The 26,800-nt window shown below is 29.6% G+C and overlaps 4 protein-coding genes across 7 annotated transcripts in view; 2 read left to right on the top strand and 2 right to left on the bottom strand.

Annotated features, from left to right (window-relative positions):
* The window catches only part of LOC122711881 (ETS-like protein pointed), a 117,385-nt gene extending 107,798 nt beyond the window's left edge, over positions 1–9,587 (bottom strand). The window contains exons 1-5 of one of the 4 annotated variants that reach the window (XM_043931036.1): positions 6,350–6,707; positions 5,727–5,988; positions 4,983–5,234; positions 4,227–4,396; positions 3,522–3,631 (exon numbers count right to left, since the gene is read on the bottom strand). In XM_043931036.1, coding sequence (XP_043786971.1) covers positions 3,522–3,631; positions 4,227–4,323 — 207 coding nt within the window. In that variant the 5' untranslated portion in view covers positions 4,324–4,396; positions 4,983–5,234; positions 5,727–5,988; positions 6,350–6,707. Of the gene's footprint in view, positions 1–3,431; positions 3,632–4,226; positions 4,397–4,982; positions 5,235–5,726; positions 5,989–6,349; positions 6,708–9,421 lie in introns of those variants that run through there. The other 3 variants (XM_043931039.1, XM_043931037.1, XM_043931038.1) reach the window with 3 other exon arrangements.
* Positions 9,588–10,057: 470 nt separating this feature from the next.
* Positions 10,058–10,945, top strand: LOC122711937 (ATP synthase-coupling factor 6, mitochondrial). The gene is made up of 4 exons (XM_043931133.1): positions 10,058–10,173; positions 10,430–10,577; positions 10,658–10,782; positions 10,909–10,945. The coding sequence occupies exons 2-4, from the start codon at positions 10,435–10,437 to the stop codon at positions 10,926–10,928; spliced, it is 288 nt and encodes a 95-aa protein (XP_043787068.1). The 5' UTR covers positions 10,058–10,173; positions 10,430–10,434; the 3' UTR covers positions 10,929–10,945.
* A 138-nt stretch (positions 10,946–11,083) lies between these two features.
* On the bottom strand, positions 11,084–20,198 carry LOC122712044 (DNA polymerase epsilon catalytic subunit 1). The gene is made up of 27 exons (XM_043931333.1): positions 20,006–20,198; positions 19,811–19,931; positions 19,515–19,733; positions 19,217–19,449; positions 18,887–19,127; positions 18,500–18,816; positions 18,164–18,410; positions 17,541–18,093; positions 17,026–17,467; positions 16,689–16,926; positions 16,232–16,585; positions 15,947–16,161; positions 15,691–15,874; positions 15,078–15,620; positions 14,754–14,995; positions 14,451–14,655; positions 14,212–14,387; positions 13,974–14,143; positions 13,416–13,752; positions 13,159–13,348; positions 12,923–13,089; positions 12,572–12,860; positions 12,390–12,497; positions 12,048–12,310; positions 11,836–11,968; positions 11,553–11,764; positions 11,084–11,447 (listed from the first exon to the last, which is right to left on the bottom strand). The coding sequence occupies exons 1-27, from the start codon at positions 20,089–20,091 to the stop codon at positions 11,147–11,149; spliced, it is 6,786 nt and encodes a 2,261-aa protein (XP_043787268.1). The 5' UTR covers positions 20,092–20,198; the 3' UTR covers positions 11,084–11,146.
* A 516-nt stretch (positions 20,199–20,714) lies between these two features.
* On the top strand, positions 20,715–23,602 carry LOC122711850 (pinin). The gene is made up of 5 exons (XM_043930984.1): positions 20,715–20,983; positions 21,329–21,521; positions 21,600–21,773; positions 21,838–22,132; positions 22,225–23,602. The coding sequence occupies exons 1-5, from the start codon at positions 20,823–20,825 to the stop codon at positions 22,773–22,775; spliced, it is 1,374 nt and encodes a 457-aa protein (XP_043786919.1). The 5' UTR covers positions 20,715–20,822; the 3' UTR covers positions 22,776–23,602.
* Positions 23,603–26,800: the final 3,198 nt, after the last annotated feature.

Here is a 26,800-nt window from a genome sequence, read left to right as displayed (position 1 = left end):
CGGTGTGAATCAAATTTTATTAAAAATTAGAGAAAATGAGTGGAAAAACTAATTTCGATGACATTTGCGAATAGGGGATCGTGTAAAAAGTAGCGGAAGAAATTGGAAATTTTCGATAATGAAATTTCAATCTCTTTTTATATTTTTTTAATTTCGCATTTTGCAAAATAATTCAAAGGAAAAAATCGTGGGAGGATGAACTCTTTTCGAACGCAAGCGGGGGATCGTTTTTCGACGAGTTCCGCGGAGGACTTCCGGCAGAGAAACGGCCAAGTGGCCAGTTCCTGCACTGACAACAGCTGTCCTGCTTTCCTCTTATTAAATATTCATTCGACATATGGCCACGAAGATGAACAAAACGCTGTGTATTTGTGAAATTTCGACGGTGCAGATTACGCAATTTATAAATTCGTTCGTGTTTCAGGAGGAAACGTCAATGATTGTGGATTGTCAATGTTAAGCGTAAAAAGTATTGTACAAGGTATCATCAATCGAGATACACATATTCATTCAACGTTCTTTTCCTTTTTTTAAATCTACAAAGCGAAAAGAATAATCCTCTCTGGATATAGTTCTCTCTGGAAAACCAATGGTTACTTCAATCGATCCATCAAGACCGCTATTGTCAGGGGAAAACAGATATAATCAGTATGCAACGGAAAGCTAGGAAAGGAAACGGATGCACCACGCCCAAATCGTTTAATCCTGAATCGATGGTTAGCGAACGAGAACGATTCGAATCGCTAATTGTTCCAGACAGGCTCTTATCGTCTATCTAACTCAAATTCATTTAGATTCCTTCCTCTTTTCCACTGCTATTCCTCCTTCGAATTACTAAAGATACCGCAAAATCAACACGTTCTACGCGCCTTCGATTAAACTTTCAACGCTCCCCCTAAATAAAGAACGTGCCTTTCTGTCCTCACGCACATCCAAAATAATCTTCCATTGAAATAAGAATCTTTAATAAGAAACCTACAGTCATCCTCTTAAGAAAACTCTATTCATTCTCTATTTTGAACGTTCCCCTATTAAGGAACGAGATTAAGCGAAACTTCTAAGAATCGTTCGAAAAATTGAATTTTAACCTTTGACATTTATTCCATCCAACTTTTACGTATCGCAGAGATATATATATCTCTCTCTCTAACGCATTCATCGCCAGGATGGTGACGAGACATCCGTCGAATTGTGCTACTTATTTTCTTTCGTTGAATGAGAAAATCGTTAATGAAAAGCAAAGGCAATTGAGAAAGAGAGAGAGAGAGAAAGAGATGAAGAGAGGGCGACGATGCACGAGGCGCGAGAGAGCGTGTGACGTAGGTGAGGCAACGGTGCATGCGACTAGAACGAACGGCGCATGCAGAAGGTCTGGCTACATGATGCGAGAAGGGATGCTATTTCTGGCGACTTAGATTTCTCCTTTCTCCGCCCCCGAGCACCGGCTGCCGTGCACGCGTTTCTTCCCGCCTGTCCCTACATCCCGTTCCTCTTAACTAACTCACCGACTTTCCGTCTCTTCCACGTCCCTTTCGCTTTCGAAGGATTACTACTCTTCCTTTCCGCTGCTACCAAGACTCCTTCCTTCCTTCCTTCCTTTTCAGATAACTCGTTTACGATTCCTAAGGGATGATCTCTTTCGATGAATAACGCTGCGAAGATGGAGTATTTTTTTCTTATTAATTTGTTACAACGATCGATCGTCGATAGAATAATCATCGTGATACTTTAAAAAAAGATTCGGTGCATCATCGAGTTTCCAAATCGATCTAGCGTCCGAAAAAGATATTATCCACCGTATTAGGTCGTATCGGGAGAGGCAAGTTGGTTGCTCAAACTCGGAGCAAAAGTGCGTAAGCTGGCAACCAAGTCGACCTAATCCGAACAGATGGAGGCCAGCGGGCGCTAAACAAGGCGAAACCAGACGAAGAAACGGTGAGAATATCACCTTGTTGGATCACCTTGGTGAACCGAGTTCGAAGAAAGAAGCGAGAGAAGGGTGGCTTACGCGCAACTTGATTAAAATGCTTAACGAGACTCGAAATACAACGTGACATTGTTCTAATCTTTTTCTTTTTCTTTTTCTTTTTCTTTTACACGTGAATTCATTACGCGTTCATTTAATTCCAAACTTGTATAACCCTGTTATATGAACGATCATTTACATAGTTTTCTGACTCGAAGCTATCAATTAAACATCACGCCTTACATAAGCGCACGCTATCCAAGATTTCGTGTTCGCTCCGACACAGAGGCAGAGCTCGAAGGAATATAAAACGAAGGGGGGAGCTATATAGTAGGAGGAAGAACAAAGAGGAGCGTACGAGGGAAGAAAGAAAAGGGCGAAGGAGAGGCGAGAACAAAGAGAGACCGAGTGGTCAGGACGCAACCGAGTGAAACGAAGAGAAGAAACAGGACGGAGAGGAGAGGAGAGCGCGCGAGTATTATAGAGAGAGGAGAGAAGGAGACCGCGTTAGAAGCGTTAGACGGTAATCACGTGAGGTCAGGGAGGGATGGAAGGGCGAGAGGGGATGAGAAACGAACGCTGGCTCTACGTTCATTCATGAAACGAAGGCGGAGAACAGCTCCGGAACGAATTGTTACTGGCACTCGTACAATCGCAACCTCTGCCAACGCAGTTGCCAACGTCAACTATCACCGCGAAAATAGAGCAGGATTGGCCTATTTCAAACGGCCTCCTCTTCGCTCTCCTGTCTTCTTCCTCAGGGAAGGTCAATAAAAAACGATCGCGTTTCATGCACGTTAACGTCCCTAACGAGCCATCAGGGTTAATTAATTATTTGTAAAGCGATACGTGATACTGTACAATTTCTTACCGTTCCGTAATGCGTTTAGTAAAATCATTTTTTTTTTTCTTCGTAAGTGAAATATCGTAATGATCGCGAAATGATTGTTCAACTTAATTATTATTATTAATATTTTTTTTTTTTTTTTTTTTAGAATAAAATGAACGTGTTAAGATATTATATTTTTATCTGAATAATTGTTTGGAAACGAGCTATTCATTGCACAATATCAACTGGGAGCATATAGTTATATTTCGTTAGTTATATTTGAACAATTTACTTCTCTTTCACGAGGCCAGCTACGGTTACAGTTAGACATGTAATTAAATATAACGGGAAGATTTTGAATTCTTATTATTCCATTATCTCTTGTAAACTTTTTTTCTTCTTTTGACGCGATTTTAGCTTAGGAATAAAACGAAAGGAAAACGATCGCGAGGTCGAATTGTCGATGACAATTACACAATAGAAAAGCCTGGCAGCGCGAGCGGCGACATCAAAGAGAAGCCCGAAAATAACGCCACCGTGCAATCACGCGGCTACAGAAACATTTTTCGTCGAGATTAAACATCTTATATTTCGAAATTGCGCGTAATTTCAGAATTAGATCGGTGTAATTGTCACCTGTGGATCGTGTGCGATTAAATTTAGCGACGATAGTTCTTCCTTCCGTCTTTGCCTCGCTTGAATGAACGATCAGAGAGTATCACTGACCTTGATGGATCTGTGATCGATCGGGTAACCTTTCCTGGTACCAGGACTCTCCTCGTAGAAATCCTGTTCCTCCTCCCCGTAGTCGTACAGGGATTCCATATCCATTTTGCCTGCAAAAAAAAATATTATTTCAATAAAAAAAAAAAAACACAAGCAATAAAAAATATGGTAATAAATTTACATATAATAAAGATAAATATTAATACAATATTAATATAATATAATTAATATAATAAAAATATAATAAAATTAATATAATATAAATATTACATATAATAAAGATAAATACTAAAAAAAAAAAAAAATATTAATTTTGCGATCTATATCTATTAAAATTTTTTTTTTCTTCGTTCGGCAATTATCATTTATTCTAAAAGATATGAATTTTTTTTATTAACTTATATAGCATACAAATTCGCCCCTTAATAAATTTGTTCGTTCCTTCGCACAGAAAGGATGGCGTGCAAAGAAAGGTTTTGTTCGAATCACCGTGAGTAAATTCGATATTTAGGCAGTGACTGCACGTGGAAAGCATAAGTCGCGTTTTGAACGCTTAATAGCGATCGCAACTCGCCTTAAAAACAGACGTTCCCTGCGCAACGAACGCTCGCACGCGCCTCTTGAACGCGGCTTGGAGATGCTAAATCATCATTCCTTTTTATTTGCAACCTGTACAGTAAATTCGCCTGTACATGACGTACTTACTCTTCCAACCAATTCTTCCTTTTTCCATTCGCCTCCGTTGCTCTAAAATGCAAGAAATATCGTGCCTGTTGCTCGTATCTAAACGGATGTCACGCATAACTCTAGAGCTTTTTTCCTTACAGAATTATCTCAATTATTCTCCATAATTTTCTCTCTTTATCCAAAGAATTCTGACAAAAAAAGAATTAAAGTTAAAGAAAGAATAGAAAATGGAATGTAAATAAAAAGGAAAAAGTAACAAAGATGAAATAATTTTGCAAAATACAAATGAGAAATGCAATTTTTTAAAAAATGTAAGGGGATGCGAGAATCTACAGACACTAGCATATATATGTAGGAGGTTTTCGAACCCTGGTTTCTACAAAGATCAAGTTACTCCGGCTGGAAGCCCAAACGACAGATGGTAGGTGGAAAAGTGCTCGAGAACCGCCATCGACTCTCACGGCTCTTTGTATACGAAATATTCCTGCTATACGTTATAAAGCGCCTCAAAATTCGGCTTTTTTTAAACCTCTGCAAGGTGCCAATAACTTTTTAATAAGGGAGAATTTTACATTTTTTCATCAAAAGTAGAGAGCATAGAAAGATTTCTCAAAAAAGAAAATATACCAATTAAAAATGATTCTATCGTGAGAATTCGAATGATGATAATATTTGTGATAATATCGTCTGATATAATTTCAAGGATTTCTCCGAAAACGATCAACAAAATTTTCTCTTCTTCTTGTTTTCGACCATGATATCAACAATACTTACAATTCTTATTCAATGATCCAGTTGATAGCAATTCTTATCTCATAAATGTCTATCGATCTGAAGCGACAAAAGATACATATAATTTGTCGGCTGGTTTATCTTAAAGACTAACTTTTTGAAAGAAAAATCATATTAGCCAATGAATTATTAAATTTCAAACAGAATTCAATGAATCGTTATGGGAGAATAAGCTGTATCCTCGTAAAAACTGCTGGTATATTTTGAGAGATTGACTAATTTAGAAATAATCATCTGAAAATAAAAAAAACTATCGTTAGCATCGATTAGCCGAATTGTGAAAAATCATTTTATTACACGACATATATAATAAAAACCAAGAATTGAAAGAATAATTTCAACATTGATGAATGAACATTTATTTGCAATTTTTTATTATTGCAATGTTGACAAAGAAATTGACATAATACACAATATATAAGTGTAAATTACGTTACAATCTCTAGTTATCTTTCAATCTTATAATAAGAGATAAGATTTTTTTTATGATGATTAAGTTATTAAGATCAAGTGAAAAAAAACAATAAATTAATAAAAATAATCAAAAAAATTTCTACTAAAAATATATTTATATCAAAATATATTAAAACTAATTTATTATATTCAATTCAATTTATTCAATAGATTGAAGAATTGAAACAAAATAGAACCCTAATAAATACCTTAGAACACCCTAATTATGAAGATTCTGAATACTTTTCATTTCTTGTTCCCTATTATATGTACCTGACCATCATCAGTGAACCTTAGAAAAGGATCGTGATCGGTTTCGGCTTTTAAAGTGTCCAACCGACTTCCGTGCAAACATAGGGATGTTTCCATTCGGATATGTCTACCTGCGTTTTCAAAAGATCATTCGATACTGAGAGGTAAAGTCCTAACATCAGTGATTTATTTCATTCCACAAGCAGATCGAAATGATATTAACTATTAAACGTTATATAAGTTTCACTTTGAAATATATTCGAATTTTCTAACCATATACTAACTGGAACAAAGAATGAAAAAAAATTCTTAAATGCTAATACATTCGAAGTTATTAAGTTATAACTTTCTCAAAAATTTTTACATTTTTCTATCTATGAAATGGAACCGGAGTAAGATCCGAGAAGAAGAAAAGAAGATAGTATTATCTCTATCAACAATTTCAAATATTATTTGAAACAGTTTTTCATGAGAAAAATTATCTTTCTTATATTTATTATAGTATATTTCTTATATTTATAATTTATAATTCTTATATTCTGTTTTATATTAATAATTTTGTTATGTTTTTAAAAAACAAAACCATTTTTATAACCATTTAGATGGTGATAAAATGGCAAAAAAAATGAGCATAAAATTCTTACGTGCATCTAAGAATGAAAGATCCGGTTGAAAAACTATTATGATTTTCGTATCTTTTTTATGAGACACCGTATATAAACTGTCCTTCGAGAAGCTGAAGTGTCTATTGTTTCAACTCCGGCGAGAGAGCAATATAATATCTTTCGAGGAGCTGCCGTTGGGTTTCCAGATGCGGGCAGACGTTCCTCCAGGTCACGGCATGTATAGACCCGTATGTCAGCTTCAGCATCCACGATGGATCCATATGGGGAAAAATCTCATTATGTGCTTGACTTTCAATCTAATTAAAACTTTGTAATGTCTTTTTTCATCCACAATTTCAAAAATTGTTTCACAAAATTAACTCACGTCACAAACCACCGATGCACTACGAGTTTGAACGTAAAAAGAACTGCTTTATTCGATAATCAAAACTATCGAATGATCATATCTCGAATTGAATGTTGTAAATTTCATGCAATTGACTAGAAGTATACTTCACGATTATAGACTCTATTAAAAAAAAGTAACAAAAATTTATTTCAAAGAGGAAATTCTTTTTTTTTCTACCTTTTCTTGAAGAAAACATTTGGCGAAATAGAAATCATCTTGAGTTTGAACGTAAAAAGAACTGGTTCATTTGATTTGATCGAATCGAAAGTACAAAACTATCGAATGATTGTATCTCGAAGTATACTTCACGATTATAGACTCTATTAAAAAAAAGTAACAAAAATTTATTTCAAAGAGGAAATTCTTTTTTTTTCTACCTTTTCTTGCAGAAAACATATTTGGCGAAATAGAAATCATTTTGAGTTTGAACGTAAAAAGAACTGCTTCATTTGATTTGATCGAATCGAAAGTACGAAATTATCGAATGATTGTATCTCGAAGTATACTTCACGATTATAGACTCTATTAAAAAAAAGTAACAAAAATTTATTTCAAAGAGAAAATTCTTTTTTTTTCTACCTTTTCTTGAAGAAAACATATTTGGCGAAATAGAAATCATATTGAGTTTGAACGTAAAAAGAACTGCTTCATTTGATTTGATCGAATCGAAAGTACGAAACTATCGAATGATTGTATCTGGAATTCAGAACGTAATAAATATCGTGCAATTGACTAGAAGTATACTTCATTATAGACTCGATTATTTAAAAAAACTAACAAAAATTTATTTCAAAAAGGAAATTCTTCTTTTTTCTACCTTTTCTTGCAGAAAATATATTTGGCGAAATAGGAATCATCTTGTCTCTAAACCGATCAACAGTTTTCTTTGCCTCTCTTTTTCACGCGCATGCTTTCTTTCTTTTCGTCTCTTTTTCTCCTTCTTTCTTTCTATTCCTCACGCAATGTCAGAACATTCACAGAGCTTTGTCATCGTGGTGTCTTCTTGCCTTTGATATTTGTCGCGTCTTTGGTAGAGAGACGAAACAGTCGAGAGACAAACGAGGGAAGAAACATGGTAGGTCGCGGCGTTGCCATGCTGTACTCCCCGAGATCCGAGAAAGTGTACAAAAACCATTCGACCCACCAACACCGAGGGCATCGCGTTCCTTTTTTAAATTGCCAGGCTAGCCATCCCCTCGTATGCGTTTAACTTACACTGTGCCACACATTATTTCTCTCTCTTTCACTCTCTGTCTCTTCTCTCCCGCTCTTTTCTTTCGTTTCTGCATGTATACCAAATACTGTTCGACAGAAATATTACCTACACGCATTACCAGCAAAATATATTACACAGACATCGTATGAAAAATTAATCCAGACTCGACAGAAATGGTTTGTCAGAATTTAAAATATTATGATAAATATTCAATGAATTTGAAAATAACAGAATCAAAATATCAAATTGAAGTTAATATTTTACAATTAAATATAAATTAATAAAAATTTATTTAATTCGATAAGTTGGCAATAATGATCGATTAGACAATTTTATAAGTGACTAATTTCAAGGCATAAAACTAAGAGTTATATATGTATATATGTACACATGTATACATACTTATATCTGTATATATATATAATTTATATCGTTTTATATATGATACAAAAGTGTAAAAGATTATTCAAATATAAATTAACAAAATATATTTAATATTCTAACATGTTATAAATTTTGTAGCAATATATATAATTCTTATATATATTTCTGCGTTTTCGAAATAAATTTATTTATCAATTTTTAATTATACATAAAATTTGATTTGATTAAATACTTATTTGAAGAAAAAGATAATTAAAAAAGATTCTATAAACGGAAAGTACTTACATTGGTCGAAATGATAAAAGTAAAATTGAACGTGACGCAAGATATGATATGATTATCAAGTATAAGATATTTATGATTTGATATGAATCAATGCGAAAGAACTAATCTTCAAAATGTTTTTATAAATATCGAATTTTATTGCAAAAAAATATCGTTTGAAACATCAATTATATTTAAGACAATATCACTTCTATCGTATAACCAATCTTTCTTCGAATAAATATATTCAAACGAAATAAAAATATGAATAAATGATATAAGAAGTTAAAGTTGAATCTTCTAAATTATATGATATGTGCAAACCAATATTCTATATACATACATAGTTGAAGAATTATGATATAAATTTGTACTGTATTACTCAGAGGTCACATCAAATGTAAAGAAAAACGTGAAAAAAAGAGAGAGAGAGAATCAACAAATTCTTGAACAAAACTACGATTCACTTGTCTCGAACTCAACTAAACCCAATATAAATAAACAAATAAAACTTGATTTTAATTTGTCGTTATCCTTGTACGACATATCGTAGATTAAAATATTCGCTTTCTGATTATCTGTGGGATGTAAAATAACCAAGAAAACATTCCGACAAAACAAATATAGATATATTTGAACGTAGGCGTATACTTCTCTCATGACGCTATATTTTATCTTTTCATAATAGATCAAAATTTCTTTATATTATTTTGCAACATTATTTTTTATTGACAAGTTCAAGTCTAAGCTAATCCGTTCGAAAGTTTCGAAGAATCGCGTTCGCGCGCTCATATCACGCAGAAAGCGCGCAGAAACTTGTTTTAACGTATTTACTTACCTTTTTTCCAACGTAAAATCCAATGAAGAACGCAACTGTATCAATTTTTTAAATATTGTACACGAAAAACACCCAAAGAGAACTGAACACAAAACAAGAATCACGTGTACGACTATGAGGCGCACGCACATCGGCAGCACTAACGCGGTATACCCGTACACAATACAGATTACAAATGTATTATGGCTACGACTCAGACGTTCATGAATGAAACTAAGAGCGGGCTCCACCTCCCCTCCCGCGATTTAGTGTCTCTGACCAATCGGTGGTGGGCGTATACATCCTCTTCTGTGATTCGTTGTTATGCTCTGCTTTTTCCGTTGGAACAATGCTACAGTCCGGGATATATGAATAAATAGATGGTTTACAAATATTCAAATTCTTAGTTATTATATATATATTAATGTACGTAATAAAAAATGATGAAAAATTTAAATTTAAGTTATATAAATGAGATTCAATGAAAAAAAGTTGCTGAATTTTAGTAATAATATTAATAAAAAGTATATAAAATATAATAACTAAAAAAAATATATAAAAAAAATATTTTGATATTTATAATAAGTATATTTAAAAAGAATAAAAATTCTTTAATTTAACGTATATTTAAATTTTGATTAATTATATAACTTAGATTAAAATAATATTTTTCTTAGTATAACTTATGAAAAAGATTGCACTCTATAGACTCGTATATATTCTAAGGTAACGAATATTGATAAGTGTTTGTCAAATATTATCTAAATAAAGAAGTAAGGATATATTATTTTAAATCATATAATTTTTAATAAACTTTTATTCATATTTCATTTTTGTTTTAATATTATGTTTTATTTATTATGTTTTATTATTTTTTTTTTTTTACTATGTCTTATGTAATGAACATAACCTATTACATAAGAATTTATAGAACTTGATTTTACACATTTTCATTTGATACATCTTTAATTCATTGATCTCATTTTTATTAAATAAATCATTTTTATATTTATATTTGATTTGTTGAAGGAAAAATGCTTATTCAACAGTTAACTGCAAGTGCACCAAAAATTATTAAACGTAATATTGGTATTCTTGCACCAGCTTTTCAAGAAGCAAAAGATCCCATACAAAAACTTTTCTTAGATAAAATTCGTGAATACAAAGCAAAAAGCAGGTAAATAAAAATTAAAATAATTTTAATTTAATTTAAGTAAATAATAGTATAATAATTTTAATATTAATTTATAAATTTAGTGGTGGAAAATTAGTTGATGTTACTCCTGAGATTGAAAAAGAAAGACAGGCAGAACTTGACAGAGTTAAAAAACAATTTAATATAAAGGGTAATCCAACAGAGTTTCCAAAATTTAAATTTCAAGGTATGCTTATTTTTCAAACAATTAATTGTAATATTTAAAATATATGTTATTGAAAAGTTATTACATATACATATGTAATGTATATGTGTGTATAAAAAATAAGACATAAAGAATTTTTAATTTCAGAGCCAGTAGTGGAACAATGAATACATATTTAAAACTAAAATATTTATATTAAAATTATTATACATAATGTCAAGTAAATAGTTATAAAAATACATGTATATATAAAATTATAAATACTAGCATATTAAATTTTATTTCCTTAATATTAATGATATAAATATTAATACAGTAAAGATACAAATATAGTTTTCATTTTTAATTTGTTATTTATAATATCTATATATTGATAAAATTATTTTCATTCTATGAGTTTTGTATTTTGAATTATTTCCATTAAAGTTTCCATATCACATTTTCTGGCCACAGACTTGCATATTTTCATAAATTTTACTATTTCATCTTTAGGTATTAAAGTTTTAAAATCACCAGAACAAGAACATAATTCATTCATATTTTCCCTTTTAATTTCTTTACATTTACAACATTGTAAATCTTGTAATATATAACCCATACTCTTACGATTTAATAAATCTATCAAAAGGAATTCTATTTCTTCATTATCATAACTTGTTTTACAAAGAGGACATTTCCATATATATCTATGTAAATAGTAATATTATTTAAATTATTTAAATTTATAAATTATAATTATAAAAAATTAAATTTATAAATATTAAATTAAAATATATAATATTTTATATTACCTATTTTGTTCCATAATACAAAAATTATCTTTACAAAGATCAATATCCCTTGTATGATTACATGCCTTACAAATAATTTCAGGTAAAATCAAAGAAATGCATGGATCTTTCCATTCAACTGCATCACTAAAACTACCAATTCTAATCAATCTTAACAAATTTGTTTGTAAATGATATACTTCATTTTCTACTTCTTTATCCAAAGATAAAACCTGAAGTTAAATTTTCAATTATTTTTTTAAAATAATATTTATGTATCTAATATATATTTGTATTTAATTACCTTACAAACTGATTTAACTAGTTCCAATGCAGGATTAATTCTTTTGCTATCTTTACCATCTAAATCTAAGTTTGGATATTCTTGAATTGTTAATGTTATTTCTGGAAGTTTTTTATATATTTTCTGCACAATTCTATAATATAATTAAATGAAATATATATTAACAAATAAATAAATATTAAATTCAGATGAAATAAAGGAAATATATTTACTGAAACAATTTCTGAGACATATCTCCCGATATAAGTTTTTTAGCAAAATTTGCAGTATTTTCAAGTGATCCTAATCCTAATTGTGCTGCTAAACTTTGACTGTTTGATTTTCTTCTAGGTTTTATAGTAGCATTCAATTCATTTTCAGATATAAATTGGTAAATCGCATTAATATATCCCGCTATTATAGCGCTAAAACTTGATTGACATGCAGCTTCTTTAGGAAGACATTCCATTAAATTCCAATTCATTACTATTTCAGGCTTAATATAAATAAAAATTTAATAAAAATATATAATACAGAGAAAAAAAAAAGAAAAAAAAAATTTTATAAGAACTTACAGTATCTTCATCTTCATCTTCATTCTCAGAATTTTCATCATTCACATTTTTATTTGCAATACTTTCCATATTTTGTGTTAATTTTCCTTTTATGCCGGCATAATTATGCTGTTAATTTATTTTGTGTAATTGAATAATTAAATATAATATTATTGCAATATAAAAATTGAAATTTTACTTACAACATCAAGCCATTTTAGATATTCCCAACATTGTTCAAAAGTTATTTCAATACTGTGAAAAATTTCTTTATTACGTATTGTTTGAACAACAAATTCTATATAGCCTAATGCATCATTTACTGCTCTTTTTTTAGTACATACAATGATTTTATTAAAATTCGCAAAAACAATTATGGATCCTAAAGTTTTAAATTCTGCTAATAATTGTACAAATAATTTTTTCATATAAGTATGCAATGTTCTTCTTAAAGCAGGATCGTAAAGTAAAGCGTTAGGTGAACGCAACCATCTAAAAAATATAAATTAAATTAAGTATATATAAAACGTGCAAATATTCATTCATTCATTTACCTATAAAAATGTATAATTTGATAATCTGCAAATACATTTTTATAAACTGATACATCTAGTAACCATGCATTCACCATACTTCGTAATGATCTAAAAGCGGGACTACAAAGAACTATTTCATCGTAACTAGGAATCGTATTCGTCATAGAATCACCCATTGCCATATCCTATAAAAATTAAATTTACATGTATATATATTTTCATCTTTTAATATGCATTTTCAAAAAATTACATACTTGAACAGATGTTTGTTGTTGATTGTGAAATGCAACAAAATTAGAAGTTCCATCAATATCATGAATATGATGATATTGTAATAATGTATTTACTGCTAAATTTTCTATTTCTAATTCAATGCAGACACTAGAATATGTCCCAAAATTATTTGCAGCGCATTGTGAACTTTCCTCAAAATCCGTTAATAATCTGTAATTAATTTATTTAAAATAATAATAATAATTCAAATTTTATATTGAAACATAAATATAAAAACCTGTTATCATCATGTTCACTGCCACCTAAATCTGGTTTTTCCGTTGAAGAACACCATAATACAAAATTATTTTTTTGTAAATGTCTAGCAAAAAATAAATCTGCACCAAAAATAACAGGATCTGCTGGGATATTTCCAATTGGTGCATGAAAGAATCTACATTGTTCCGACATTAGTTCAAGAATTTGTTGACTTTTAAAATAATGACGTATCATTATTTTTGCACCAACTTTCTGCCATTCCAGTGTATTATATAAATTTTCAATATCTTGCACATGGGTACTAATTAAAGGAAAATCATTAAGTAGTGGCATTTGTGCTACCAATGCAGTTTTATCTAAAATAAATGCATAAAAATAAAATCAATCTATAAAATAAAATAAAATAACTATCTCAGATATTTCTCCCTCATATTTTAATGAATTTTACTAATTTGTAGAATTTTTCAAAAATTCAGAAGTATAAATGAATAATCAAAAAGAAAATAAAAAAAATTTAAAGAGAGATGATTTTTGAGAATATTTCTAAATTCTATTTATAAATTTAATAGAAATTTACCCAAAGCAGTTTGAGTAATAAATATTGGTATATTATATCCTTCATTTTTATATGCAGTTATAGCTGCCTGTATAATGCGGCAAACTTGTTGAAAATTTGTTTCAAATTTCAAAGTGAATTGCATTGATTCTGGTAAAAATTTTACTTTGTCTGCTCCATTCATAGATATACTATAAAAAAAATGATCTTTTAATCATTTTCATAATATAATAATAATATCGGATTTTATAAATCTTACACAATATCTCGTTCTTGAGTATACAATGTATTCATATTAGGCATCTGATTTGATGAAACAGAATCCAAAACAAATATATGAGCTCTTTTACTTGCATTCAGAAAAAGTCCCCATAAAGCTCTTTGATGATTTGAACTCCAATGATGATATAAGAAAACATAATTGATTTCATGAAGCTAAAATAAAATATTTTTTCTTTATAAATTATATACGATAAAATTAAAAAAAAAATTAATTACATTTTGAAGATAAGGTTGCACAGCAATACTTTTGAATTCTAATTGATCTAAAGAAAACGTATCTGCACCATCTGCCATCGTGCGTGCTGCTTTAGGATCAACTGTACAAATGCATCCCAATTGAAGAATAGCTCTGAATTCTAATGACATTTGAGTTTCATAAATTCCTTCAATTTCTGGTTTACTCAAATCCTCTAAAAGTTCTCTATAAATAAATAAATTAATTAATTAAACAAGTTAATGACTGAAAAATATTGAAAAAGAAAAAAGAATATTGAAAAAAAATTTAAAGGAAAAACTTACTGACTATGTTTTTGATATTGTATTTCCGACACAGAATATTGATATAAATTATATACGGGACGAGATCGTGGAAGAATCTTCATGCTCTTCTTCCAAGATACTTTTTTACCTGGTTCTGGATCAGGTTTTGGTTTGCGAGTATTTACATAAAATATACGAGGTACTACAAGACGCAATTGATGAAAATCTCTTTCAATTAATATCCATAATCGATATAAACCAGGTTCATTTGTTTGTGATATCTAAATAATTTATTAATTATTTGAATTAATCAATATATCTAACAAATTATTCTAAATATAATTATAAAAAAAATATTTCTACTTGTATAATTTGCCATGGCGTCATAAACAATTTTCTTTGAGCTCTTCTCAAAAAACCACCTAACGTGGATGTATTAGTATTTCGTATTACACCCCAACTAATTCGATCCCCATTATCGTTAGAACGTTTACTTTTTTTGTTCTTTTGATATTCAGCTCTTTGCTTGGCTTGATAAGCCCATTTTTGTTTATGAAACTTTAGCCATTCTAATCTTTCTTCTTTTGTTGTTCCCATTGACGGTGGTGAACCTAGAACATCTTTCCAATTTTTATTTGCATTTTCTAATTCATTTTCTTCTGAATTTTGTCGTTTTCTTTTATTGGCTATTGGTATTGGTTGCTTAAATATTGGAGCTTTTCCAGCTATATCTTCTACATCACATATATCAGATGATTCTGAATTGTGATCATTATCTTTTTCTTTATCTTTATGTATTATGCTAAATACATCTGTAATCTTTCTTTGTTTATGAGTTGCACTTTTTTCCATTACTCTTTTGTGTAACCAATCCGGATGTTTTACTCTAGGAACTGGATTAGACAACTAAAAAAAATAATTATTCTTTTATTGCTGTAGAAATTAAAAAATGTTTTATACATATAAATATAAATACTCCTTGCATTGCTGCCGGAATTGTAATAATTTTTTGAATAGCACTTCCGAGTCTTTCAATATAATAACTCCAATCTAAAATATTCCGTATATCATCGCTTTGTAGACTAGGATCTTTTAACCATTTACGTAAATAATACTTTCTTATTGCTGGTTCTGATTGAAATATGGCTAATGGTATTGCTCTAATGTAATAAAATATATAATTTTAATACCATATGTACAATCATATAATAAAAATAAAATTTAATTTTTACCGTTCTGTAACAGGTGCGCCTTGAGGTTTATTAGCAATTATATATTTGCATGCTAATCCAGCATCTTTAACCATTTGATCACCTAAAAATTCAGCTAATCTTTTAGCAGTGGAAATAGATGTAGATTTTTGACCTCCATAATCTTCCAATTTACGTGACATCGATTTGTTTTCGGATATAAGTTCAAACAATTCTGAATCTGGCATATCTGCACACTAAAAATTTATTTATTTATTTATTAATATATATAATTAATATGCCAAATTTATAATATTATATATTTACTTTGCTATAAAGAATATCGAGCCAATAGTCCGCATCTTTGGCTACTGATGCATAACATTCTTCTAATGTGTTACCTTTTAAAAAAGATTCAAATACAGAAGTTTGAAAAACTTTTATCAATTGAAGTTCACCTCTTCGTTTGACTTCAAAACCTTTTAATTCAGCCAAAGAACCATCAAAATTAAATACTGCATATCGCTTTTTTAATTTTTTTCCTTCTTCTTTTGCAGCAGGCAATACCATGGCTAAATAAGGACCATCTACTTCAAAAAATATAGAATTTTCATGTCTAACTTTATATGTAAAATTTTCAGGATCAACAAGTTCATGATATACATCATTGGTAAACTGGTCCTATAAATGAAATGAAAATAAAGAAAAAAATTTCAATTAGTATGATAATTAATTAGTACAAATTCTAATAGTAAATAAAAAATTTTTATTGCATTTAATTTACCTTCACCATAAAATTAAGAACAGCATTTGGATATGATATTGCAAGTTTCTTTTTTTTTGAATGTGTTGTATGAATAACTACATTATCAGGAAAAGATGCTGGTAAGACACACCAAATTCCATCAGTATCTAATTCTAAAGGACGACCAACTTGTTCTATAATTTCTCTAGCTCTCATAATAATATGTGCTCCAGTATAACATACTATTCCACCCATTTCCATACTAAACCATCGAGATCTAACATATTAAACACTATATTAATAATTTGTAATTAATTTTAAATATAAAAAAAAAAAATTAAAATTAAAAAAATTAAAAAAAAATTAAAAATCATACCCTTTCCTCATAACATATCCATAGAAAGAATTTAAGATACATTTATGAGCAAGTTGCAATGAATCATAAAGTACTTCCCGATTTTTAGCAGATTTAATATCAGCCGCATCTCCTTTTGCTAAAGCCACTGCTACTTCTTGTTTTGCTACTTTAGTAAGTGCTTTATATTCATATCTTCTATCCCTAAATGCTCTTACGGTATCGACATAAAATGAATTCTCTTTTTGGCAAACTGTTTGTGTTTTTTCTTCCATATTGGTAATTTTAACTTTCTTGTAAGCTTTCTTACAATATTCCGTAAGTCGTTTTTTTTCATATGATGTTTGTTCTTCTTTAGATAATTCATGATATGCTCTGCGAGGACCATCCGGAAATTGTGGTGGAAATTTTTCATTTTCAAGTTGTTGTTGCATTCGTTGATATTCGCTTAAACTTGCGGCAACTGAAATCAAATAAAAAAGATTCGTATGTAACTGAATTTTAATAAATTTTATTTTTGTGTTTTATTATCTTACAATATTCTCCTCTCCACATCCACTTCATATTTCTTTGACAAAGTGCTCCTGGCTTGTTGTAATCGCATGCAGCACAAACTGTTTCATCAACCATTGCAGATGGTTGAAGGCGATTAGTTAAAATAATATTTGGATACATAGCACCCACATCTAAATGATAAATTACAGGATTTTCTAATCTTAATGGTTGATTTCTTAAACCTTTCAATTTCACTGTAATTTCTTCAACTACTTCTTCAAAATTTGTAACCATTTCCATAGGTATTTTTTCTTCTTCTTGTATTGCATGTTTCAAAGCATGTCCAACACCATTTATTAATTCATCTACTGCACTTGGTACTATTTTAAAACGGCATGGAATATCAGCTCTAAAAACACCAGATTCTAAAGCTTCAACATGCCCACCTACATATGTCTCTTGATCCAATAAATGACCATCTTTTGTTAATTTGTTTAATTCTTGTTCTTGTTTGTTGGGAAATATGATATTAGCTTGAAAAGCTTGTACCATTAAAAGAGATTCACATAATGTACCAGATCCTTTTCTAAGTACCTGCATACAGAGAAATATAAATTATTTTATTTTGTATTAATTAGTCTATACTGATTTCTTTATAACTTACTTCATCTGGTTCCATAGGAATAATAGTACATAAAGCAAATATGAAAGGATGAATATATTTTTGATAAAGATAATATGTAGCAACTGCATCAGAAACTGAATAATTTGCAAGAGTTTCTGGTTCTTCAGATGCCAATCTACACATATCTTCAGGATCTAATTCTACTGGATCATATCTAAGTTTTGCTTTTGCTACAGCTTTTAAATTCTGAGAACCTACAGGAAGATAAGAATCGCGTCTTACCCAACTATAATAAAAAAATGATATATTAAGAATAATTGTATTCAATAATTTTTTTCTTGTTTTTTATATATTTAATTTTATAAATTATAATACCATAAACAATCCATATGCATAGCAGGTCTACTGCTATAAACTCCATCTCGATTTTTTGAAAAACCAATTTTATTTTTCATATCTATGTTATGAAAAGCTGCTCTAGTTTCTACAAATGGCCAATCAAAAAAATCACCATTGTATGTTACAAATATATGTGGTCGAATATCATTTATATGATCAAAAAATTTTTTTATTGTGGCCTTCTCATTAGGTTCATTGAAAACTGTAAAAAATCCCTCAAATTCTGGTTTTGGTGTATATTCGAAATCTTCAATATCACACGAAATTATTTCTCTATTTGTTATTAAATATCCCTATAAATATGAATAAAGTATACTTCAAATATCAAGTATTAAATTAAATTTTTTGGATATAAAAAAATACTTGTCCATCAATCATATATGATATCATCATGATTTGATCAGTATCTGCATCTGGAAATTTCAAAGGAAGTTTTGTAGTTTCAATATCATATGCCAATACGATTGGATCAGGTGGTACAATAATATCATCTTTTTTTGTAATAAGTGGTACATCATTTCCTCTTGTTTTAATAATATACCAACTACCACAACAAATTTTCATATCTATAGAAACACGTATATGATGTGGTACATCATATTCTCTGCACAAATACATTCATATCATTAATACATATAAATATTATGTTATATATATGATATATTACCTGATATTTACCAGAAAAATATTTACCTAATATCAAGAATATTATCTGTAAAATCAATAGTTTGCATTTTATGATTTCCTCTATCTTGATCTGAATTTAATACAGTTGCTAACATATTTGTATAATATGTATTATTTTTTTCACGTTCCTTGTTTAATTTAACAGCTTTCATAATATCACGTCTTACTTTGTTTAAGTCTACAGTATTTAAAAAAGAAAGTTTTAAATATTTCTGCTTTAAACCAATTAAATGATTTGGCTAAAAGGAAAAGATATATAATTATTATTTTTTAAATTTTTTAAATTTTTTAAATTCTATCATACCAGATCAAGATCTTCTTTATAAATAGTTTCTATTTTTTGTATAAGTTCAGTATATTTTTTATTTAAACCAGTAGAAACTTCTTCATATGTATCCTTTTTACATAAAATATAAAAATATGGATTATAAGGATAAGAAATTTTAAATCTGGTACAATCTTCTTCTAAAAAGTAATAATCAACACCGCTCATTAATCTTTTATCATCTTCTATAATTTCTGTCTACAAAAGAGTAAGATTATTAAAGAAATAATATTACAAAGCTATTAATAATATTTGCTACTATTTTTTATACTTACTGCATGCATATTAATAAGATATCCTATTCTTTCTTTTATATCATTTACTCTATGAAATCCATATAAACCATCTACTCTTATATTTTCATTAACTTCATTTAACCTGCTTCCTGAAGCATCACTAAAGAAATATAAAAATAAAAAATTTAGAAAATATAGAAATTTATAATTAAATTTTAAATTAAATTCAAATACCCTGATGCATTTCCTTCTTGATTTTGGTCATTTTTTGTATCTGTTCTAAAGGATCGAAATTTTCCTGTATTTTGTAAAGTTGTCATTTTATAAAATAATTAGTTTTATAAACTGAAATTAATATTATTTTTTTAATTAGTTAAAAACAACATGATTATATTTTATACAAAGAAAACATATCACTTGACAAGACAATATTATACTTCAAGTTTGTACTATAGGTTGTAATTTGCCCGCCAATAAATCTTATATATAGATCTAATAAATATATATGTAAATATAATTATAGTAGGATATACTATTAGGATAGGATAAATAATTATAAAATAAAAATTAAATAAAAGTACAAAATTTAAATTGTACAAAAAATAAAAATTATATTTGATTTTTATATAAAATCTATTTCTATATCCTTTTACATTAAAAAAATTATGTGTTTAAATAATACATATTGTATAATTTTAATTTATAAAAAATATTTAATTTTAATTTATAAAAAATATTTCAAAATTCAATCTTTTCATTTTTATTATTTCTTTTTTATTCTATAAATTTATAATAAATTTCAAAATATTATAAAATCTAATTTTTTAATATTTAAATTTGTCCAATAATATAGTACATTTATTTGGCATCATAAGAAATTTACTAGAAATATGATCTATAAGCGTAAGGAAAAATCCCAAGACTTATCGATTTGGAAAAAGGAACGAAATTGTAGGTGGCTCCACGACAGTAATGCGGTTCGACAACAATTGTTGTAGTTCATTAAATAAATTTGTTCTACGATTTTAGTGAAGATAAAAAATTGAAATACATGAGAAAATTAGATACACAAGAGGCCTGGGGTGCCGAAAGGTTAGAAGCGCAATTAGAAGCCGCTCGAGATGGCCTCCGAGGACTCGATCGAAGCATTCGAAAAATCTTGGGCCGGGATCTCCCTGATGGAGAAAACGGTCCGCTACAACCTCCACCAAGGTTAAATTATAAATTTATTTTTATACAATTTTAAATCGTTGTAGAAAAATGTTATATTATAAAACATATATCTTGTTCGATGGTTTATTGAACTTCGAATGAAACACTGTTGTCCAAAAACATAACCTATATTGTATTTGGAGTTTCTACCATTTTATTAAATTATACGTATATGATCTTACTTTGAGAGTCTAAACATTTTTTATTTATAGAAATACATAATACGTAACTTAATAACAATAAAAATTTTTAAATTTCTTTAATTTATTTATATAACCTTATTAAAGAAAAAAAGAAAGATTGTATACATTTGTTGATATATTCTTGTGCATTTATATGTAATAGATTATCACAAAAAAGACCATTACAAGAAGAAAGAAGACGTGTCATATCAGATTTTGTTAACAATGAATTACCTGGTGGAAAAAGAAGATGGCAAGGTTCAAATGGAGAACCAAAAACAGTTTTCAGTCGATTAAGTGCACGTGTACCTTCTAATAATGATGATAGTGCTGACGAAGATGATAATGTAATTAAGGTAGGATTTTATGACAATTAATTTATTCCTTTCCAAATATTATTTTAAATCTTATTATTTATTAAATATTTATTTTAGCCAGCAGTGTCTTCAAGAGTAATAGCAACTCCAAGAGAAATTCCATCTAGACAGGAAGTTATTAGACGTGAAAGAATAGATGAACGAAGCAGACAAAGAAATAAACGAATGTTTGGAGCTCTTTTAGGTACATTACAAAAATTTCGACAAGAGGAAACTAAATTGAAAGCAAAGGTACATTTTTAATTGATATAAATAATATTTTATTTTATATTTATAAAAATAATGATTTTCGTAGGAAGATAAAAAGGCAGAAGTAGAGGCAAGAGTAGAAGAAGCCAGAAGAAGAGAAAAGGAAGAATTACGACGAGAAAGACAACAATTATTCTTATCACGGAAACGACAATTAGCGGAAGTTCGTGCTTTAGAAGCAAAATTGGCGCGTAGTCGACAATTTCAAGATTGGCGCGCTGCACAATTACCACTTGCTTCATTTATTAAAACGCGTGCTCAACCTTCTATTTATTACGTACCAAAGCGTAAACATCCTCATACTGATGTTTTATTAGCTCAATCGGCAAAAGAACTTCATGGTAAGTACTTGAATAACGAGTAAGTTATAAATAATAATCTTTAATAAATTATAAATAAGAAAAAAAATTATAATACATATATTGAATTACAGAGGAAATTGAAAGAAGGGAGAAAGCATTAATCGAAGAATTAGAACTTATAGAAGTACAAGTAGGTCTTGGAAAACATCAACAAAATTTTGATGGATCTACAACGTTAAATACAACAGCGGAAGTTCAACAATCAACGGAAGAAGGAGAAGAAAATCGTGACCCAAATCCAGAGAAGACCTTAGAATCAGAAAATAATGAACCAGCTGATGTTTCTATGAAGTCTGATAAAGAAGAAATCTATGAAAACACAAATGATATAGAAAAGAAAGAAGAAATAAAAGTAGACGAAGCAAATTACGATAAAGATGAAAATTTTGACAAAGACGAAAATTTCGACAAAGACGAAAATTTCGACAAGGATGAAAATTATGACAAAGATGAAAATACAGACAAAGATGAAAACTATGATAAAGATGAAACCTATGATAAAGAAGAAACTTACGATAAAGATGAAAATTACGAGAAGGAAGAAAACTTTGAAAACACAAATGATATTGAAAAAAAGGAAGAAGTGCAAGTAGACGAAGTAACAAATGAAAATAATGGCTAGTATTAAATGTACTTACAATGCTTGTACATATTCCGTACATTGAATGGTCCAACGAAGAAAAATATGTTTTTCTTATACGACACTTTATGCGTGCAAATGAATTTTACAATTTTCAAAGGAAAAAAATTTCACTTTTTACTTGTTATCATATAGATATAAATTCATTCCCTTCATCAAATTACATACTCATTTTTTCATCATGCATCAAACGATGGATGTTATAAAGATTTCTCTTAGATGTAAGAAAAATCATTATGATCAAGAGTAGTTGCATTTCATTGGAATCCCATATTTTTTAAATGTTATATATTTGTATCATGGCTGTTGTAGCATATTATTTAAATAACTACCATCTTGTAAGTAGAGAAGAAGAAAAACCTGGTGGAGAAATAAGTATGTCAATGAACTTTCATTCATCAATTCGATATATTTTTATTGAAAAATTTATGTAAAATAGTTATAATTCATTATTTTCTTTGTATCAGTATCTATCTTTTAATACATATACAAAGAAGAGAAGCATTGAATAAATTATTTAATGCTTTACATATATGGTAGATTAAAGTGTAAATTGAAACCTTGAGCATATCTCTTGGTAAAATAGCATAGTTTGAACTCTGATGCAGATTTATATATCTGTGTTTTTTTAATCGTACACGACATAAATACACATTGGAATAATTAATACAAATATTAAAAGCGGGTAACTTTTCTTCGTAGCAATATTAATAGATACTTGTTACATAAAACCAATTTGAATTCATCGTCATAATAAAAATAATTTTTGTTTTGACTCTTTAAGATAAATAAAAAAAAGTCAAATAAAAGAATAAAGAAATTTTTAAACAAATTAAATATAAAAAAAACCCTTTTACAAAAGCATGTACTTTTTTATTCAATTTTTACTTTATAATCGGACAGCATTCTTAAGAAAATTTCAGTGCAAGGTTTGTAAAAGGAACATCTAGAAAGAAGCGAGATTAAGTGTTGTAATTTGTTAAGTAATTTACACTTAGAATGCGGTTCCAAATCTTTGCCAGCGAATTCTATGGGACTTTCTATCTTTTCTGTGATATTCAAAGATAGGAGGGGATGGCATGAAAGGGGCGTTCCGCCATGCAACCTCGGAATATGGCTAATGCGTCTCTGCTCCGACGTCTTTCCTCTTGCCCTCTCTTCTCGGACTTTGGTAAAATAACTGCTAAGAACGGTAAGAAATAAGTTCTTTATAAAATATTTACTAAAATATAATCTAAAAATAAATAAATAATTATCATCTATCTATAATTAAAATCAATTGTGTAATTAATCGTTAACGAACGAACATGATTAAGAGTCATTGATCCACTTGTTCAGCGATAGTAAGCAAGTTCAAACTTATATAATTTAAATTATAAAAATATATAATTTATCTCTTATATTATAACAATATTATGATATACGATAAATTTTTTTTTCATTATTAGAAATAAAATCTTGCCTGCTTTATTATTTTACATTTTAAGGAGTAAACAAGGTAAATGTACATGATATTTCCTCGTACATTATTCAAAGTTTATCCATAGAAACGAAAAAAAAAAACAGATTAAAAGTAAGGGACGGCGACGCTCGACATCGGATAGCGCAGAAGCATGAAGCGTGCGACGCGACGCGTCGTGGAGACATGAGAGAAGCCGACAGGGGCTAGGGGTCTGCGAGCTATTTGTACACCGAATGGAAAACGCGCTTCGACTCGCCTCCAGACGAAAGGAACATGCTGGACCAAGAAAATGGGACGTTTTCTTAATTATCATGTTCCATTCTATATATTTTTCTTTTTTCTTATATTCTATTCCAAGTAAAAAAGATTCCATTGTCGAGAGAAAAGAAGAAAGATTTAAAATATAGATGAACAACCACGAATTGTAATCGATGTTTATTAAAACGAAATTGTGATAATGAATAAAAATAAAAAAACTTAAATTTAAGTTTGAATAGTTGAAATTTAGATTTAAATTATTTCAATTTTTTTTAAATAATCGAAATAATTTTGCGAAATAAAGAAAACAATTCTCTCGTAATCATATCTTTTTAAAATAGTTTCAGATTTTTCAAAGTATGAAAAAATTGTTCCATACCAATTACTTTACCTCGTTCTCGGGAAATTGTGCGGTTCTGACGTCTGATACAGCATCTTTTCAACCACACCGAAATCTTGGCTCATTAATCGCGCTTGTACTCTTCTAATACATTCTATTCTATTCTAAGCAGAGGCAGAGTCTGTTCCCTCGCAGAGGGTTTATTTAACCGTTAATTTATTAGCGTATCTTCGTCATGGCGTAGCTCGTAATCGAGCGCGACGGGGTTCGCGAGCACAGCGTGCCGCGGAAGCAAACATTTGCTACCAGAAGTCGCCGTATTTTAAACGGAGAAGGGTTGTAACAGGCACAATGGTCGAGAACACCTTTATCTCACGGTTGAATTCTCATCTTCGCTGGAAAATCGTTGACCGTCTATTTGCCGTGGAAATTTATACGTCCATTCAACGACCAATGTCCACTCCTCTGATATTAGAAGCTGAAACAATTTGATGAAGTTTGTAAGTAACTAAATACATTCGAAATAAATTGTATCTATCTTTTTAAGGAACTTACTTCTATTTTAATTAATAGTTCCATCCGTATTATTATACTTCCTTTTCCTTTTTTTCGGAAAGGATCGATTTATGATGATTTTTCAGAAAAGAGAAATTACGACGATCAAAAGAACTCATTCTTCCTTTCTTTTTTCGGTTAATAAGAGCGACGTTAATGAGAACATGGAAAACCGACACGGAACGAGAAGAAGTCGGTTCCAAAGAAGTCGGTTCCCGTGAGTAGGTTTTGTCGCTCCTTTGACTAGGGAGTAATAGAGTTCCAGGGCGGAGTATCTTACCGCAGAATGGAAAGGGGATATTCGTATTTCAAAGGGACAAACCGTTGTGCCGCAACGGTGTTCATTATGTTGTACACGACTAAACGTCACGAGAAAAAACACGGTTGTAACGCGTACGTCATCACCAGAGCTGATGAACTAGCAAGTTTTACGCGAATATCACTTATCGAATTATTGTCATTTTAAAAAATGAGGATGAGAGATTCAAGAAAGGATTGAAGAATTATTTTTATTTAATGGGATATAATATTGATTTTACGATACTTAAAGGACGATACGATGAATTTTATAAAAATGGCGTCTGAGCAGAGTTTAATATCATCTTCCATTGGAAAAACTATCATTGGTTATTTTGGCTGAGATCCGTGATGCTTGAAACGCCGAGTGGGTGTCTAATTTCGTCGAAGAGGAGGGATTTCACGCTCGATCAACGCTGATTGGACAGCGCCGGTCCGTTTGCTTTTATAACTCGGTGCTTTCATACATGCGCGCGCGCGCGAGCGGTTGCTTACACAAAAGGCAGCATGACGCGTGCTATTATTTACTCCTTTATCGAATAACAACTTGAAAATTAATAGAAAGTATACGTGTAACATTTATTATTTCATCATAACTCTTGTATACAACTATCCGATTACTCTTTTCTCGAACAATATTACCAATCTTTCAATTGAAATTGAACAGAGGAAATAAGTTACGTAATAATTATTTCATTAATTGAAATTTAACTAATATTAGTTGAAGGAGTCGTAACCGTTATACTTTCTTCGAGGAATCATTGTTTCTGTGAAAAACAAGAGGAGAAACGATTTATTTATTAAGTTGTAAGCTGCTTGTACGCGTTAAGAACGATATCGTAGCTCATTAAACATTGCACGCGCATTATCTTCGGTTACAGAGAAACGCTCTTGATTATTCGGAATGGAAGCATCAATCAAGCAGTCCAAGTTATCGGCAGTTACGCGTGAATATTATAAGACATTTAACAGAATACGTAAATGTCTAACTGTGTAACGGACAATAAATTCTATCCATCATGTCAGCTACTTTTTATTTTACATTTTACGACTATGTCATTTTTCTAGATACGTTCCGCGCGTTTTTTCATTCGT

Source organism: Apis laboriosa, unplaced genomic scaffold (assembly GCF_014066325.1).
Source record: "Apis laboriosa isolate Shangri-la unplaced genomic scaffold, ASM1406632v1 scaffold18_cov149, whole genome shotgun sequence".
Taxonomy (NCBI): Eukaryota; Metazoa; Arthropoda; class Insecta; order Hymenoptera; family Apidae; genus Apis; species Apis laboriosa.
The sequence above is the reverse complement of the archived record's forward strand: the minus strand, read 5'-3'. Positions and strand labels throughout refer to the sequence as shown.